At 48.8% G+C, this 18,761-nt stretch overlaps 2 protein-coding genes across 21 annotated transcripts in view; both read left to right on the top strand.

Moving 5' to 3' along the window:
- Positions 1 to 2,359, top strand: part of Sec31a (SEC31 homolog A, COPII coat complex component) — a 58,656-nt gene extending 56,297 nt beyond the window's left edge. For all 20 annotated transcript variants that reach the window (XM_037209207.1, XM_037209208.1, XM_037209209.1 and 17 more), the window contains 2 exons: positions 546 to 617; positions 1,783 to 2,359. In XM_037209207.1, the coding sequence (XP_037065102.1) occupies positions 546 to 617; positions 1,783 to 1,962 (252 nt within the window). In that variant the 3' untranslated portion in view covers positions 1,963 to 2,359. The remainder of the gene's footprint in view (positions 1 to 545; positions 618 to 1,782) is intronic.
- A 9,598-nt stretch (positions 2,360 to 11,957) lies between these two features.
- Positions 11,958 to 14,946, top strand: Scd5 (stearoyl-CoA desaturase 5). The gene is given in 2 exon segments (XM_037209201.1): positions 11,958 to 12,315; positions 12,318 to 14,946. Coding segments are annotated over 2 exon segments (426 nt in total). The 5' UTR covers positions 11,958 to 12,236; the 3' UTR covers positions 12,665 to 14,946.
- Positions 14,947 to 18,761: the final 3,815 nt, after the last annotated feature.

Below are 18,761 nucleotides of genomic sequence, written 5' to 3'. Positions count from 1 at the left end.
TTTTGGCTCTACACATAAGAGTGTGCACATTGAAGCAGGAGAGTGACCTTCATTTAAGTCTGTTTCCCTCTTGGTCATCCTCTTTGGAGGGAGGAGGTCTGGGGATCAACCCAGGGTGTGGTCCATGTTTGGTGAGCTCTCACCCCACCACCCACCCCTCCTAGTGATCTGAGTGCCAGAAACGTGAGGCAGGTGTTGGGAAGTGTGTAAATAGGAATTTTGAGGTGAGAGAGAGATTCCACAATTCCTCCTCTGTTTCCTTTTGACACACATAATCTCCCGTCACTGTCCTCTTCGGTGACACTGATCCTTTGCTGCTGCCCAAGGCCTTTGAACATGTCACAGGCTGTACATGGCACTCCTCGTCAGGGGAGTTGGTGATCCACATGAAACCTACTTAAAACCTGTTTTGTGCTCATCCCTCCCTGCCTTCAGTAGGTCGTTAATGTCCGTTCCAGCAACCTGTTCGAGCTTGTGGTCATGCTGCCTCCACACTAATAGCATCGAAAGATTCATGTGTAACGCCTGTTCTTCCTGTCCTATAGCAAACCAAGAGGAAGCTAGACGATGCCAGCAAGCGCCTGGAGTTTCTGTACGACAAGCTTAGGGAACAGACAGTAAGTTTTTCCGGGGGGAACGGTAGATGACAACAGTCAGTTCTTTCTTGTTGCTATAAAGAAAGCGTCTCGTCAGCACTGTCCTACAGTGTGTGGAGGGTCAAATGGCCAGGACAGCTGCAGAGAGAGCTTTCCAGATCTCATTTATGTGGGATGGGAGAGACAGCCTCAGGGAGATACAGACGGGACTGTGCTGGGCCCAGGATAGCTGGCCTGCCGCTCATGTTCACAGCCGTGTGTCAGAAACCAGAGACAAGCCAGGGGCTCTGTGGTCTAGAGAAGGAATCTGTCGTCTGTCTCTGGAGTCTAAGACTCCGAATTTTTTTCTCCCAAAACAGCTGATACAGAAAGCAAAACCAGATGTCACCACCAGGTGGTCAGGGTAATGTTGTGTGACTGTGAAGAGAACCCACAGCAGGGAGTCGCTGTTGGTCCCTTGAACCCACCTGCTGCTCCACTGTAGGTTAATAGTGAATGCACTAAGATTGGAGAGGACAGATGGCATGCTTGACAGGGTTGTAGTAATCCTGTTCGTCACACGAAGTACCATCTGAGAATAGCATTGCTCATGAGAACCAAAGCAAAGAAAGCTGGCCTAATAGGAAGGGGCGTGGTCTATGACTGATCCTAAAGAGTCTTCTTCTAAAGGATGGGAAGTACTGAGTGACGCATGGCAGAGTGCTAGACTTTGATTTTAAGAGGTGGGAGGGCGAGCCAGGTGGTGGGTGCAGGAGAGTCAGAAGTACATCCTCAGCTACCTAGTTCAAGGCTACTCAGAATACACGAGACCTTGTCTCAAAAAGACATAGAGAGGGAGAGGACTCAGCCAGTAAACTGGAGAAAGTAACCCAGGAGTGTGAGACCAGCCTGCACAATGTTGCTAGATCTAGCCGCAAAGAAAAAGTAAAACAAATTTTTGTAAATGCCAGAAGAGACCGGTGCATGTGTAATTAATTCATAAATGACTTCACACGAATCATCTTACCATGGTTCTACTTTAAAATGTAACTTCTACTTGGTCTAAAAAATGTTTGCTTGGTTTAAAATATTCCAGAAATGCTAGCTAGTTGTACATCCTTAGAGAGTGTACTTCAGGCTCTGTGTCTCAGAGGGTCTCATAGGACACCCCTGATGTAACCCTCTCCTGCCAACACCTTTATTTCAGCTCTCCCCAACCATCATCAACGGTCTACACAGCATTGCGAGGAGCATTGAGACGAGGAACTACTCGGAAGGGTTGACTGTCCACACCCACATCGTTAGCACCAGCAACTTCAGTGAGACGTCGGCGTTCATGCCGGTCCTCAAGGTTGTTCTCAGTCAGGCCAGTAAGCTGGGTGTCTGAGAACAGCTGCGCTGTCCGCTGACATCGCCTCCTCTCCAAAGAAAGCCATGCTGAGACTCGGGCAGCCCCTCCGTAGCATGTTTCCACGGCAGCCACCCCAGAGCTTCAACGTGATTTCTGCAGGTGCACTCACCCTAGAACTGCTGGAGCCTGGTGCTTTCTTTTGTTTGAATCTTTTGTTGCCCATTATGATTCTCCTATTCCGCAAATAGTGTCCTTCCTGGGTTACACACTGTGGGTTCCTGAGGGATTCTGACAGAGTGGTTTTTAAAACTTTGCTGTACTTTTTGGAAAAACTGCATCTGGCTATGTATAAAATGGACCCACAACGAAATTTCTCTGATGTCTTCCCCACTTTCTCCACGTCAGTCAGATTAAAGTGTGTAATTCGATCTTACCTGTTTATAGTCTTTTTTTTTTTTCATCTTCATTACATGTTGTTATGTATATGAGTGGGTGTGGGCACACCACTGTGTATGTGGAAATCAGAGGACAGCCCGCGGGGACCAGTTCTCTGCTTTCTCCATGTGGCTCCCAGGGACTGAACTCAGGTTGTCAGGCTTGGCAGCAATCGCCTTTGCCCACTGAGCCATCCCACCAGCCCTGTCGTCTTTTTAAAAATCGCCTGCTGAGCTGGGGCTGTAGCTCTGTGATGGAGCACTTCTTGGCATATGTGAGGTCCTGGGTTCCATTCCCATCACTATAGAGCAGTGGTCCCCACCTTCCTAATACTGCGCCCCTTTAATACAGTTCCTCAGGTTGTGGTGACCCCAACCACAAAATTATTTCCATTGCTAATTCATAACCAGTTTTGCTTCTGTCATGAATATGAATGTAAATATCTGATATGTGATAACGGAGAAAGGGTCGCTCAGCCCCTGAAGGGGTCGCGGCCCACAGGCTGAGAGCCACCGTTAGAGAGAGAACGGCACCTTTGCTGCCTGGTCCTGAGCATGGACGGACATGTGGAAGTCGCTACGTAGCTATTAGCAAATGCCAATTCGGAGTGGATCGTTAGCTTTAAATATATACAGGAAGGCGCTGGGCATTTGCATGTCTGCAGCGCACATTACTGAGTTCTCTGTTTATAAGTATTTTCAGTGTTCTGCTTGGGTTCAAGATTGTCTCATTTCATAGTTAGAGATTTGCTCCCCCATGTAGGTAGTAAATTACCTATGCTCTTAAAGTTCAGTTCAAAAAGAAAACGTTGTTACAGCCAGGTTCCTAAATAAAGCCATGGTTTTCCAGGCAGTTTTCTGTCAGGTGGTTTAGTGTCTGCCTTTACGTAGATTGTGTGACAAGCAAAGATCACGAGCCCCGTAGAATCTGGAGGAGAACTGGGTACTAATAATCTTCATTTATGCCGTCTTTTCTAAGCAGGTTAGAAAACCAGAAAATGCATAGTGAGACTGCTCTGTGGGTAGTTGGGCTGTAGAGGGAGTTGGTGCATTTGTCCAGTGGCCTCTCCCAGCCTGCGTGAAGCAGCTTTCAAGAACCTCTCCGTTTCCTTTGTAGAGGACCGCTCCTCCCAGATACACACTTAAAAAAATTAACTCGACTTTGTAGTTGAGAACAGTTTGTAACAAGAAGCAGAAAAGCACTGTGCTAGCATCCCGGTATCAGGATAGTGTCTCGACAGACGGCGGGGCTGGCTGAGTCTCCTGTGACTTCGACAGACGGTCTCAGCTCCAGGAACTGGGGTGACCACTTGGCCTTCTGGACAGGTGAAGGAATTGTTTTCACGCATGGCCTACTATTAGGCTTTATTTTCCTTGGTGTGAGGATGTCATAGTTGGAGGGAGGGAAGGAGAGAGAGAGAGAGAAGGAGAGAGAGTCAAAGGATGAAAGGAATGAGTTCCCGAAAGGGTACAGTGTGGGTGGGGCCAGTGCCAGCAATTCCACATTATGGAAAGAGCAGTTTGTTATTTGGAGATAAACTGAAGTTCTTTTAAAAAGAGAACAAAAGTCACCTGGATTTTGTAAATGGTTCTATTTTAATATATGTCTCTACCACTCAGGAACTTTGGTTTAAGGCTAACCTTGCTTAAAAATCAGTGATGATCAAGCTGTGTGGGGTAACACGTATAATTCAGCTGAGGCAGGAGGATGATAAGATCAAAGTCAGTCTGTACTACATAGAGAGGTACTGTCTTAAAATTCAGGTATGGTACAGATTTTTGTTTGTTTGTTGTCTAGACGCTTTGTTCTTTGGGGGGCCTGCCACCCAGCTCCCAAATAAACACACAGAGGCTTATTCTTACTTATGAATGCCCGGCCTTAGCTTGGCTTGTTTCTAGCCAGCTTTCCTTAAATTGCCTTGTCTATCTTTTGCCTCTGGGCTTTTTCCTTTCTCTCAGGGCCCTGGAGCCCGTGGTCCATCGGCCTTGTATATGATCTACAAGCCTCCTGAGGGGATGGGAAATGACTTGGGTGAGCAGCAAGCTTTGAAGAAAGATGACAGGAATTATCGGGAATTCTTCCCCTGGAGAGTTCATTTGCTTTCCGGTCTGGAGAAGAAAAGTATCGTGCACCTTGATTGGAAATTAATGGTTAGCACAGAAGAGATGGTTTATGATCTGAGGATTCCATCTGAGGATTCCAGACATTGCGTCTAAGTAGTGAGCCTCCTCCTTGAGCATGTGCTTACACCCCAGCCCTGTGTGCACCTGGTTCTCACCAGGAACGGCTGCCCCCGGGTGCGGGCTGCCCCTGGACTGCCAGACGGCACCTCCTACTGTCCCTTTGGTGCTGCAAGTCCGGTCACCCTTTTGACATTCCTGAACTCTGTTTACGAATTCCTGCCCCCTGCTGGAGAACAGCCTGTGGTAAATGACACAGCAGGAAGAAAGAAGCCATTGGAACAGAAACAGTCACAAGCTGATGCTGAGAAAACCACAGGGACTTGTCTATCTGCCCTTGGGACCCAAGCAAGCCTCCAGAAAGAAAAGAAGATGGGTGTTAGTGCAGCAGGGGACCAGAGGGCAGGGGGACCAACCTCAAGACCCAGCCATTGCACTCTTGGGCATGTACCTAAGGAATGCTCAGTCATACCACAAGGACACATGCTCAACTGTGTTCGTAGCTGCACTATTTGTAATAGCCAGGACCTGGAAACAACCCAGAATATTTTTTTTAGTTCAAAGTTAAGGTCATTTCAGATACGAAGGGCACGCCGTTGCTGACAAGGAGGAGAGGTGGGTTTAAGTGTTTCAGTCTTTCAGAGACCCTCCTACCTGTCCCAAACAAATGCTGCCGCCTTAGAGCTTCATTTCTGTCGTCAAATCACAGCGGTTCTATCAAGAACAACCAGGAAACGTGATGATGAGAGGCTCTGTGGAGGAAAACCCCTGACTCTCCTCACCCAAAGCAACGCAAGTCTTCATCTGAGAGAACCAGGCTTCCCTCATCCACTGCCCTGTACCAGCCCTCCTGTGGCAGAGCAAGCAGAGGAGACTGATTGAAGTGTGTGTGGGGGGGGGGGCGGGGGTTCCTGACTCTCCCTGCAGCCTGGAAGTCTGGCTTCCCTCCTCTGCTCCCTGACGCCCTCTGGTGTAAGTCTGAGGAGTGCTCCATACCCTGGTGTGGACTGCTCCCTTTACAGAAGTTGTCAGTGACCTCCCCACCCCTCCCCACTTAAATCCAAAGAGTTGCAGGCAAATTCCCTCTGCAAAGGAGCTGCCTTTCCCAGTCACAGATGACAGAAAGCCGAGTGGGTGATTGGATCTCACAGCTCTCCTCACGGCACCGCTGCTCTGTGGCTCCTAGAAACCATGTCCAGAGCTGACCCTGGGGCCCACTTAGTCACACTTCTCTCTCTCTGTTCAGCCTGGAGCCCACGCAACACCCAGGCACTAACCCATCTCAGATGCCGTGAAATAACAAAACCACACTAGTCAGTACTGGAACACTGTATTGGTGAAATTATTATGGCCACTCCACGTAGTTAAAAGGATATTTATTTAATGGCGTAACTCACAAATTAAGTGATAGGTAGGTCACAGGGTCTGGGGAAGGTGTATCACAGTCCAGCGGTGTTCTCTGGAACTCTGCTCAGTCCACCTCCAACGTTCAGGGTCCCGGCACAGAGAGCGCCCAGAGAGAGGGCTGGCCCATCCAGCTCTCGGGTCTCCAGGTGCCTCCCCTGGCCCCACCTCGTAGGCCTGACAGTTGCCAGAGTCTCAATGGGGGTTGGAACTTCCAGATCCAAGCTGGAATGGCTACCCACTACAACACTGCGCAAAGTTCTTGGAAGTGTGGTGCCGTCTCGTGTTGCACATAAAACACTGATTTTTGAGACTGATGGGTAATTTCACAGAGAAGATCTGTCTGAATTCCTGTATTATACAGGATGACATTGAAAATCGGAGAGGCTGTGTCTGCCTCCAGGTCACAGAATTCTCAGATTTGTTGATTCAAAGTGGGTAGGACTAAATTAAAGTCCAGGTCTGTGGCAAAGCTTGGTCATTTTCATTGACGATAGCACCTGTGGTCAGAATGTACATTTATTTAACAAGTGCATACAAGTGAAACTCATGTCTTTCGATTCAAGAATGAGGCATGCTTTTCATTCTCTTCTCTAAAGCCTGAATTTTCTTATTAAAATACTTTTGTCATGGTTTTAAAATACTTTGGCATTCTGTATGTGTGCATGTCTATATACATGCTTATGTGTTAGGTGAGTACATATGTGTGTGAGTGTGTGTGTGTGCATGTACATGTATAATTGTTCCTGTAGAGGCTAGAGGCCAACCTTGGGTGTAGTTCTGCAGGCACTGCCCACCTTTTTTTGTTTTTGTTTTTTCTTGAGATTGATTCTTGCTGACCTGGAGCTCACTGCAGTGAGCCTCGGGGATCCACCTACCCTTGCCTTCCCAGCACCCCAGCTTTGTTAGATTAGTGTAGCTAGAGTTTTCCTGCCTTGCCCACAGTCAGGACAAATCTCTGTCATCTGCCAGTCCCACAGCCGCTCAGACCCAACCAAGTAAACACAGAGACTTATATTGCTTACAAACTGTATGGCCGTGGCAGGCTTCTTGCTAACTGTTCTTACAGCTTAAATTAATCCATTTCCATAATCTATACCTTGCCTTGTGGCTTACCGGCGTCTTGGTGTCTTCACATGCTGCATTATCAGACTGCAGTGACTGCAGTGATTCCTCCCACCTTCCTGTTCTCTCAATTCTCCTCTGTTAGTCCCACCTATACTTCCTGCCTGGCCATTGGCCAATCAGTGTTTTATTTATTGACCAATCAGAGCATTTGACATACAGACCATCCCACAGCAGATGAGTTCTGGGGATCAACTCCAGTCCTCATGTTATGAGGCAAGCACTTTGCCCATGAAACTGTCTCTCCAGCCTTCCACACATCTTGGCACATGGGCTGTGGAGATGGATAAGTGGGCAAAGTGTCTGCTCTGCATGTGTTAAGATCCCCAGAATTGCACAGCAGGGTAACAAGAAGGATAAGCAGTCAGTTTTAACAGCTTATAGTGCTCTCTGTGGACCACCTGTTTATATGATTGACATCTCATGATGCATGTGCCCCTAACACACATGTGTGCACACACATGCACATGGCACCTGGGGCTGTAGCCTGGTGGCAGAGCACTTCCATAGCATGCAAAAGGCCTTGGATTCACCCTGGGGTGGGAAGTCTGATGATGGGCTGGAATTTCTTGTCTTGGTCACACAAGTGGCCAGTCTTGGTTTCATGATGGATAATGGGAGACTTGTTTTATCTTTGGCACAGTGGCTGCACCTTAATCTACTGCTATTTCAGCCAGCGATTGTGACTCTGCAGTTACCTGTCTGCTTCTCTCTGGCAGTGATCTGGCCCCTCAGGCTGCAGTCTGGTGGGAATTCTGTTCCCGCAGGTGCTGGCTGTGTTGCTGCTGTTAAAGGTAGCTTTTACTAAATCTCTGTCATTCTATTTATAAATCAAACTCAAGGCTGGGGTGAAAACCTGATAGCTCAGAGAGGTTGAATAGCACCTAGCTAACCTCTCTCCTTGCTGGCCTCTCCCAAAAAGTCCATCCTTCAGCTCCTCCAAAACAGAAAAAAAATGATGCCACTCAAAACCCCTCCTCACTGCTTCCGGTGCATCTCTTTCTCTCTTCCAGATGCCCTCTGATGCTCTATGATTACTTTCTGTCAACCAGCTGCTAACTGAGCCTCCTGACCCAAGGTTAATTTTGTTTAATTAACACAAATGCAAACTCAGGGTTCACAGTGGTAGAATATCCCCCCACAGGAGACCACACCTTACTCATTCTCATACCCACCGGATCTGGCACAAAAACAGTTGCTCAGTACACACCAAACAAACAACTGAATGGTGAACATGAGAGCAGGGGAGTCCTTCCCAAGAATCTCAAGGGAGACCTCATGCCAAGTGAGTGGTCCAGCTAGAGAGAAAAGACAGTCTGAAGTGGTCAGTCACGGGACTTACGAGGGGCTGGTGGGAGCCAGAGTTTCAGAGAGGAAGGAGGAGTGTTCTTATAAAGCCCAGTTCAATGCATCCATTCTCTAGGGTGCCACGCTCCCTTGTCTCACTGGTTGTTACATAGTGCGACATGAATCTGGTTCCAGACGATTTTCCTCTCGTTCGACAATGTCAGCTCCAGCAGAAGGCACCAGTAGCCAGGACTCCCCCAGCCTCAGGTCTGGTCTTGGTTCTAAATTAGGCATCGTTTTATCTGGCTGATGGGACCCACCAGATCTGTTATGATTAAGGGACTGGTGTGTAGTCCTGTAGATGAATTTCTAAGTGGTCTTATTAAATAAAAAAACAGGAGCCGAATATAGGGGTGAAAGCCTTAGAGAGGTCAGGGAAATAGTGAGAGCCACCAGCCAACCTTACCTCACCAACTCTGCAGCTTCCAAATGGAGTTACTTCCTGTCTACCCACATCTATATGCCTTGGTGTTCTACCATCTGATTTGCTCTCTCTGTCCAGCTATATCACGTTGTTAGTAATCGTCTTATTAAAATAAGAAACACAGAACCAATGTAAAAGAGAAAGCCGAGAGGTCAGAGCTCAGAGCTAAAATCTTACCTCCTGCAGTGCTCCTAGCTTCCCCGAAAGAGAGCTACTTCCTGTGTGTCTGTCTTTAAATAGTCTTTCTGTTCTTCCTTCTCATTGGTTGTAAACCCAAACACATGACTGCCTCGTCACTGCCTGTAAGTACCGCCCTCCAGGGGGCTGGAGAGATGGCTCAGAGGTTAAGAGCACTGCTTGCTCTTCCAGAGGTCCTGAGTTCAATTCCCAGCAACCACATGGTGGCTCACAACCATCTGTAATGAGATCTGGTGCCCTCCTCTGGCCTGCAGGGACACATGCAGAGAGAACACTGTATACATAATAAATAAATAAATCTTTTAAAAAAAAAAAAAGTACCGCCCTCCAGGTCTTAAAGGCGTATGTCTCCAATGTTGGCTGTATCCCTGAACACACAGAAATCTACCTAGCTCTTCTAACCACCACGCTCTTGCTATGGCTTTAATAGCTCTGACCCCAGGACAACTTTATTTATTAACATACAATTAAAATCATATTTCAGTACAAATAAAATATCACCATATCACGTCCTCTTCTTGCCCAGCTCTGTCACTTCCTGTCTGTCTGTACAGACCTCCAGACCTCCATGGGTAACTAGTGTTGGAATTTAAGTCGTATGCTACCACGCCTGGCTCTGTTTCCAGTGTGGCCCTGAACACACAGAGATCCTGCCTGCCAAGTGATAGGATTAAAGGTGTGTGCTAACATTGCTTGACTTCTGTGTTGTGGCTGGCTTTTTCCTCTTATCTCCAGGCAAGCTTTATTTATTAAAGCACAGATAAAATATCACCACATAGTCCTTCGGGTGCTTAGTTCTTAGTGGGTTTTGTTGTTGTTGTTGTTTGATTTTTGTAGGGTTTTCCCCCTTTAGGAGTCCTGGATTCTTAATAACAATTCATCAAAAACAAAACAAAACAGCTGGGAGGTGGTGGCGCACACCTTTAATGCCAGCATCTGGGAGGCAGAGGCAGGTGGATCTCTGAGTTTGAGGCCAGCCTGGTCTACAGAGTGAGTTCCAGGACAGCCAGGACTACACAGGGAAACCCTGTCTCAAAAAAACCAAACAAAATCAAAATAAAATGACACCCTATCAAACTCAGATGCAAATAATTTGCAAGCTGGAAGGAAGAATAGTTCTGTTTCCTTGAAAAGGAAATTTATGCTGAGATGGGTTTAAAAACCAACAAGGGACCGGGTGGTGGTGGTGCATGCCTTTAATTCCAGCACTTGGGAGGCAGAGCCAGGTGGATCTCTATGAGTACGAGGCCAGCCTGGGCTACATAGTGAGATCCAGGACAGAGAAACCCTGTCTCGGAAAACCAAAAACCAAAACCAACCAAACTAACTAACAAAAAACAAGGGACTGGAGAGATGGCTCAGGATTTGAGAGTGCTGCCTGCTCTTCCAGAGGTTCTGGGTTCAAATCCAGGAAACCACATGGTGGCTCATAACTGTCTATAATGAGATCTGGTGCCCTCTTCTGGCCTGCAGGCATACATGCATGCAGAATTGCTGTGCAGCGTAAGTATGTATTACTCTCACTGGCTAATAAAAAAAACTGACTGGCCTATAGCTGGACAGAAGAGATTGGGCAGGAGAGCCAGGCAAGGAGAATGCTGGGAAGAAGGGTGGAGTCTGCAGTCTCAAGCAGATGTAGAGAGAAGCAAGATGCACATGGGTTACTGAGAAAAGGTACTTAGTGATGTGGCAAAGCATTGATAAGAAATATGGGTTAACTTAAGTTGTAAGAGCTAGTTATTAAAAGCCTGAGCTATCAACCGAGCATTTATAATTAATATTAACTCTCTGAGTGGTTACTTGGGAAGTGGCTGCCAAGACAAAGAGAAACTCCAACTCCACAGAGTACTGCTTTTGTGATAAATAAATCTTAAAAAACAAACAAGAACAACAACCAAACCAAGTCAAACCAAAAGCCATCAAGTCAGAAGAAGAACAGAGTCCCCCTTCTCCGTGTGTCCCGTGTAGTGGCACTTGTTGGGGCACCAGCTCACCCTCTGTTTCTGCAACTCCCACCCTCCGGGCAGCTAGAAATCTGCTTTGGAGGGGAGAAACAGGTGGGATGTTCATAGGCAAGTTTTCCTTGAAATGTTCTCTGTGATCTTTCTAAAGCCCAGTTCCTCAGGGCTACTTTACGTGATTGTTCTGTCTGGAGGAAAAAGAAGCCTGAGAATTCACCATCAACAGAACTGCGAAGAAGTCCGAGAATTCACCATCAACAGAACTGCGAAGAAGTCCGAGAATTCACCATCAACAGAACTGCAAAGAAGAATGAGAATTCACCATCAACAGAACTGCGAAGAAGAATGAGAATTCACCATCAACAGAACTGCGAAGAAGTCTGAGAATTCACCATCAACAGAACTGCCAAGTGGAGCCACGGTGCTGCTGCTGTGTGTGGCAGGGTAGTGCTGCCTGCTAGCCCCTCCCCAAATCATCTGTATCCCCCAAAGGTATTCATGGGGCACTTACTGTGTGCTTACATCATCCATGGCCACCTAATTTGAGCAGAGCAACTGCCGGTCTTCTCCATCGGTCCGCGGTTCAAGGAGTTTTACATATAGACACAAGGACTTCACAGTCTTTTGGTGGATCTGGCCTTAACTCTGAGTACAAGTTAAGGCTAGAATTATCCTACAGAGGTGGCCTGTGGTTTCAGAAAAAGGGGGTGGAGGTGGAGTTCCCAATAAGGTATTGCCTAGAACTGGTATTTGAGGGATCTGAAGAAAAACACGCATAACCACAACAGGAATGCCATGAGATGCCCCACAGGCTGCCTGCCCAGGGAATCTCATCCCATGCACCACCAGAGGCCACAGCTGCTAATTCCAGCTCCTGAGGTCAGGCAGGGAGGCCAAAGGCTGCCTTTCTCTTTAAGACACCTTGTAGGCGATCCTGATAGGCCCGTGTTGTGCAGGTCTTCTTTCCCTTTCTCTTTCAGTGTGCCCTCCCGTGTGTTGCTCCCGACCTCCCCTCCCTCCTCTGCACCCCTCTCCCGCCCCTGCCTCTTGCCGCCTCCTCCTCCTCGCAGCTGAGTATCACTCCTGCAGCTTTGCGGGTGACAGAGCACCAACAGATGCCAACCGCTGAGATGTGCACCCTCGGGCCACTCCGAAGAAGAGGATTGGAGAAGAGAGCGGAGACCTGAAGTGCTGTGCGTCCGGCTCAGAGGCAGCAGTGTCCACCGCTCTCCAACCATGCCAGCCTCGGCCGCCGACCCGTCCAAGATCCCCTTCTGCAACGCCAAGGAAGAAATCCGTGCGGGGCTCGAGGGATCCGCGAGCAGCTGGGCACGCGCGGGAAGCGGCTGAGCATCGTCTGGAGGAACGTGATCATGATGAATCTGCTGCACTTGGGGGCTGTATACTCGCTCATGCTCCTCCCTAAGGCCAAGCCGCTCACTCTGCTCTGGGTCAAGTCCCGCTGCGCCCCGGGCACGGTGCGGGGCCCCGGAGGGGCGCGCGAGGTCGCTGCTCTGCCGCGGGCTGTGCAGAGCGCCCCGCTGTCCCACAAGCGAGCGAGCGCTGAAGCCAACGTGTGCAGTTCTCCATCCTTAGGGCCAGGCAAGTATTTCTGTCTAAGGAGTTTGCAGTTTCTGTTCGCCCTCCACTCCTCTGTCGGCTGATGGAAAGCCGAGGCACCGGGAGTCCTCTGTACTGCCACCCTGTATTGCCACAGCTGCCCGCCTTGGCGCCTGGAGGGGGCGGGGGGCCTGGGAACCGAGGCTAGGGATTTGACTTTTATGAGCGCGGTATATCGCCTGTGAGAGTCGCTGGGGTTCCATCTGCCTTCCTTCAGTTTCTAGGTCTCCTGAATCACAGTCCTTGAGGCTGAGTGAAGACAAGAAAAGGAGCCTGCCCGAGGTGGGTAGGGCGCCTTTCACAGGCTTGAGCCCTGGAGTTTGCACACCGGACGGAAGAAACTATCTCCTTTTCTGCTTCTCCGATGCCCCCCACCCCCACCCCGCGCATGCTCCATGGTCTTTTATGCCCAGTTAGAGGGCAAGAGAAGTTTCTCGATGAAGGAAGGAGCCCATGGCTTGAAGTGTGGCTATGCAGAGTCCTCTCCAGACCTTTCCCCGCAACCAGCCAGTGTGGCTCTGTTCCCCGCTTGTGAGTGCCCATGTGGCTCTACCATCCTTCCCTACACCCCCAAACCCCAACCCCAGGGAAGGGAGCCCTCTGCTGACTTTCATCCCTTAGGGACTTGATGCCTGCCCTGCAAGCCACAGTGGCTGATCTGTGGTCAGTCTAGCAGGCTTTTCTAGCGTTTTATCAGTCACTCGGAGACAAAAGGCATAGACACGGACAGGTCGGGCTGGGAATCTAAAGAGGCAATCAGAGATACCTTAATAAAAGTCCTCTTAGTTCCAGTTTCTGAGATCTCGGAGGAAGAGGGCGAGAGAAACACAACCTACTTTCATTTCCAGAGCGGGGAAGGGAGGAAGGCAGTGCGAAGACTGCTTCCTGTGAGTCTTTTTTGACATGGACACAGCTGCGGATTGTGACGAGCCGACCCCCAAGCGAAGCGCTGCAGACCCGACCCTTGGCAGCAAACCCATCTAGATGCAGCTTAGAGAAAGAACTGTGATGGGGGATGGTGAAAGAGGCCTGGGTCTTTAAGAATCCCTAAAACCTTTTAAAAATAATTAATTTTACATCCCGGCCTTAGTTTCCCCTCCCTCATCCCTAAAGCCTTGCCCTCTCTCCAAAGCTCCAGATGACCTGCTGCCCATCCCTCTGCCTTTCACTGCCCTTCATCAATTCCTTGTCTTTGCTGAGAGGTTTAATTCTCTGCGTTCCTCTCGATCTCTAAGTGACAATAGTGTATGATGTTCACCATTGCTCAGTGGACATGCTGTCCCGGCTGACTCCAGCCAGCTCCTGGCTCCCCCACCTGTCTTCCAGCTTCTCGGCTGTTTGTTTATTGAGCTCCAGAGCCCATTAGCCTCTAGGGCTGGGGATGATTTTTAGTAGCCGCAGTGGTCTGAGAGAACTCAAGGAGATGTGAGCACTTAAAATATTATCTTACATGCCTAGAGCTCCACAGGGGCCCACAGGCTCCAAGCCTGATGGCTGCTGGGCCGCAGGACTCTGGCATTTGGCCAGGAACCACACAGTGAGGCCCCTTTTCCAGGGTTTGCCAAATGACCTCTGCCTTTTCCAGACTGTTCTTGGTGTCAGAGATGGAATATTGATCTTGAAAGACCTTGACCCAAGGACATATCCTTCAGCCCCAGACTCTGGTAGTTGCTGCAGAGAAACCAGCACGCAGCAGAAACCTGGTCTCCCCTCTGTGGGTGATGCTGTCAGACTCCGTCCCTGAAGAGATTGTCTTGAACAGACATCTTCATGGGTTCTGAGCTCTAAAACTCAATATTCTCCCTTTCATTGCTCTCAGTGATGGGTATTGTCCTTTCAAGATCCATGACTGTGACCCCGAGTATTCCACGCAATGGATTTTATATATGAGTGTGTACGGTCAGGCTCCGGCAGAGATTGGCCCTGAAGGTGGTAACCGAGGGGACTAGAGTGGATGCTGACTCAGAGCCACACTCTCCCCTAGCTGGACTCATTTCCCGCCAGTTCCCTGACCAGTTCAGTCCAGCTACATTTTTGTCCCAGCAGGCTGCTCATCTACATAGGGACCTGAGTTGACATGGAAGTAGGTTTAGGTCATCCATGGCTTGCCCTTCTTCACCCCAAGGGAGGTGCCACAGAAAACAGGAGCAACCATTCACTATACCCCTCAAGGGATATGTTAGGTGTGTAGTATTTGTGGGGCCATTTGTGGGGCCGTAGATGTCACCAAGTAGTTCATTACAACCTCCTTCATGGCAGACATCCTCATCTCTCCAACATAAAGAAAACTTCATTTCTTTCAGGGTAGACAAGTTGTTTCCATCTCTGAGCCTCCCTCCCCTTCCCCTTCTCCTCCCCTTCCCCTCCCCTGCCCTTCCCCTCCCCTTCCCCTCCCTCTCCCCTTCCCCTCCCCTCCCCTTCCTTCCTTCCCTCCCTCCCTCTCTCCCTCCCTCCCTCCCTCCCCCACCTCTGCCTCCTGCATGCTGGGGTTAAAGGTGTCTGCCCCCATTCCCAGCTGTCTTCATTTCCTGAGAATGGCAAGATGTCAAAGTAGAATGTACTTGCTGCCTGGAGGTCCCCAGGATTAGCTTATGAGTTTCAAGGACAAAGGAAAAAATAAACAACTGGGAAGAAATTGTCTCCTAAAAATGAGCTCACAGAAGTATCACTTTGAGCCTCAGCTTAAGAGGTAGATAGACAACTCTTGAGCTGGATGTCATGTTAGCATGCAGAAGTCCTGGGGCTGCCTCCCTGGGAGCTGAGTAAAGACAGTCTGTCTTTGGCTGCTGACTACAAGGAACATCAGGAACTTTTGTGGCTTCTCCCTAAATGTTGTCAGAGTCTCCTACACATGCCCCACAGAGACACAATGATTTTTATTTTCATTTTTAGTTAGTATTGTACTGGCTGGTTTGTGTGTCAACGTGACACAAGCTAGAGACGTTAGAGAAAAAGGAACCTCACTTGAGGAAATGCCTCCATGAGTTCCAGCTGTAAGGCATTTTCTCAATGAGTGATCCATGGGGGAGGGCCCAGTCCAAAGTGGGTGGCGCCATGCCTGGGCTGGGGTGGGGGCGACCCTGGGTTCTATAAGAAAGCAGGCTGAAGTAAGCCAGTAAGCAGCATCTTTCCGTGGCCTCTGCATCAGCTCCTGCCTCCAGGTTCCAGCCCTGCTTGAGTCCCTGTCCTGACTTCCTCCAGTGGTAGACTGTGATCTGGACGTGTAAGCCAAATAAACCCTTTCCTCCCAACTTGCTCTTTTGATCATGATGTTTTGCCACAGGAGTAAAAACCGAAGACAAGTTAGTGCCAGGATTGTGTGGACTTGCTGTGATAGACCTGACCCTGTTTGGGGGAGGATTGGGGGAGGACTTTGGAACTTCAGACTGGCAGAGCCACTGTGTGTTAGGAGCTCTGTGGGATGCTCTGTGGGGTCTGGAAGATGAGAATGTTGAGAGCAGTGCAGAAGATGGAGGCCTGGCTTGTGAAGTTTCACAGGGGAGTTTAAAGACTCTATCAGCACCATTTGTTATTTTGAATTAAGAGCCCATGGTTCTGGTTAGCTGGGGTTGAAGAATCAGCTGCGATTACTAAGATGCCAGAACTACTGAAGTGAAACCTTTTAAGTTACTGGGACAATAGATGCTGGTCAGCTGGGGCTTAGAAATGAGCAGTGATTAAGAAGAGACCAGCGTCACTGAGGTGAAATCTTCTGGAATGTGTTTCCTGAGAGCACAGAGAAGCTGTGTTCCAGAGGCAGCCAAGGTTGTACGTCATGCTGTAGATGTAACCAACCATCTTATTAAATAAGAAACACAGAACCAATGTAAAAGAGAAAGCCAAGAGGTCAGAGCTCAGAGCTAAAATCTCACCCTTCCTCCTGCGGTGGTCCTAGCTCTCCGAAAGAGACCTATTTCCTGTGTGTATGTCTTTTCATAGTCTTTTGTTCTGCCTTCTCATTGGTTGTAAACCCAAACATGTGACTGCCTCGTCACTGTCTGTATGTACAGCCCTCTAGCTCTTAAAGGTGTATGTCTCCAATGCTGGCTGTATCCCTGAACACACAGAGATCTATGGGATTAAAGGTGTGTGCCACCACCGACACGCTCTGTCGTCTATGGCTCTAATAGCTCTGACCCCCGGGCAACTTTATTTATTTATTTATTTATTTATTTTTGGTTTTTCGAGACAGGGTTTCTCTTGTGTAGCTTTGCGCCTTTCCTGGAACTCACTTGGTAGCCCAGGCTGGCCTCGAACTCACAGAGATCCGCCTGCCTCTGCCTCCCGAGTGCTGGGATTAAAGGCGTGCGCCACCACCGCCCGGCTTTATTTATTAACATACAATTAAAATCACATTTCAGTACAATTAGAATACCACCACTTCATGCTGGCAGCTTGACTTGGTAATGTGTAAGAGTCACCCAGGTGGTACTGGTTTTGAAGGCATGAAGGGGTCATAGAGAGCAGCTGAGGCTTGGCACCAGGAGAGGCCAGGAAAGGCCATTGGTGAAGGTGCAGCCTCAGTGGCAGTTGAAGGCCCAGGATGGTGGGGGTCATGCAAAGAAGTTGAGGCTTGGTACCATGAAGAGAGCTTAGGAGAGGCTATTGGTGAAAGTACAGCCCAGTTGCAGCAAGCAACCCCAGCATTTTGGAGATGCCAGTACCATGGGTGGCCACCAAGAACAGCAGCAGCAGTGAAGTGGAGTCAGCCAGAGCCTAGAAGACAAGTTGTGTGTTCTGCAGAGGGCAGAGCCAGAGAAGTGACCCAGGCCCTTTGGAGGAACCCAGAAGATGGTGAGTGAATCCCAGATACTTGCACATTGAGTTATTTATACTGCTGGAGTTTGGTTTTGCTTGGTTCAGATTGTGACGCTGCCCTGGTTCTTTCCTCTTGAAGAAGGTATTTAATTTTGATTTTTTTAAAGATTTAATTTTTTATTATGTATATAGCATTTTACCTGCATGTATGCCTGCAAGCCAGAAGAGGGCACCAGATCTCATTACAGATGGTTGGGAGCCACCATGTAGTTACTGGGAATTGAACTCAGGACCTCTGGAAGAGTAACCTCTGAACCATCTCTCCAGCCCCCTAATTTTGATTTTTAAAGGAGCCCACAGATGCAAGACTTAAACTGTATATTTTAAAGAAACTGACAATTTAATGTGTTTGAATTTGTAAAGACCGTGGGACTTTTAAAGTTATGTTTTAAATGTGAGATCTTGGAGATGAATAAGAAAGAAAGAGTTGTAGCTTCACAGTGATGTGTTTGTGTGTCAAGTTGACACGGGTCAATTGTCCTGGCTGGTTTTGTGTCAACTTGACACAAGCTAGAGTCATCAGAGAGGAAGGAGCCTCAGCTGAGGAAATGCTTCCTTAAGATCCAGCTGTAAGGCATGTTCTCAATTAGTGATCAGTGGGGGGGGGGGCAGCCCATGCCGGTCCTGGGTTCTATAAGAAAGCAGGCTGAAGCAAGCCAGTAAGCAGCACCCCTCCATGGCCTCTGCATCAGCTCCTGCCTCCAGGATCCTGCCCTGCTTGAGTTCCTGTCCTGACTTCCTTCAGTATGAACAGAAATGAAGTGTAAGCCAAATAAACTCTTTCTTGCCCAACTTGCTTTTTGGTCATGGGGTTTTGTCACAGCAATAGAACCCCTAATTGAGTGTGCAGATGTATAGTGTGTGAGTGTGCGTGTGCCGTGGCAGGAAAATGGAGGTCAGAGGGCAACCAGTGGGAATCGGTTGTCCCTGGTATCGAACTCAGGTCCTCAGGCGTGGCAGCAAGTGCCCTTACCTGCCGAGCCGTCTCACTCACCCACCCCAGCATGATCTGTTTTTCAGAGCTACCGGGCAGTATAAAGCATGCAACGTGGTAATTTACCCTTGTCTCTTAAATGAATCAGACGTCAGTCTTCTGCCGTGCCCCAGAACACATGTAGCCACTGTGAAGGCAGATGCAGGAGTCCCTGGTGCCCCTCTGTGCTGGAAGAAGTGGACAGCTTGTGGCAAGGATGCTGAGGAGCAGGGCAGAAGAGGAGAAGGCGTCTGTAGAGGCTGAGTGCCACGGTCCAATTCTAAGAATGACTTAGGGATCCCACTGTCTGTGTTGGCTTATTTTTTTCCATTGAGTCCCTCAGGTTGCTG

The sequence above is a fragment of the Peromyscus leucopus genome, chromosome 10 (genome assembly GCF_004664715.2).
Source record: "Peromyscus leucopus breed LL Stock chromosome 10, UCI_PerLeu_2.1, whole genome shotgun sequence".
Classification (NCBI taxonomy): Eukaryota; Metazoa; Chordata; class Mammalia; order Rodentia; family Cricetidae; genus Peromyscus; species Peromyscus leucopus.
This window is presented reverse-complemented; position numbering and strand designations above follow the sequence as displayed.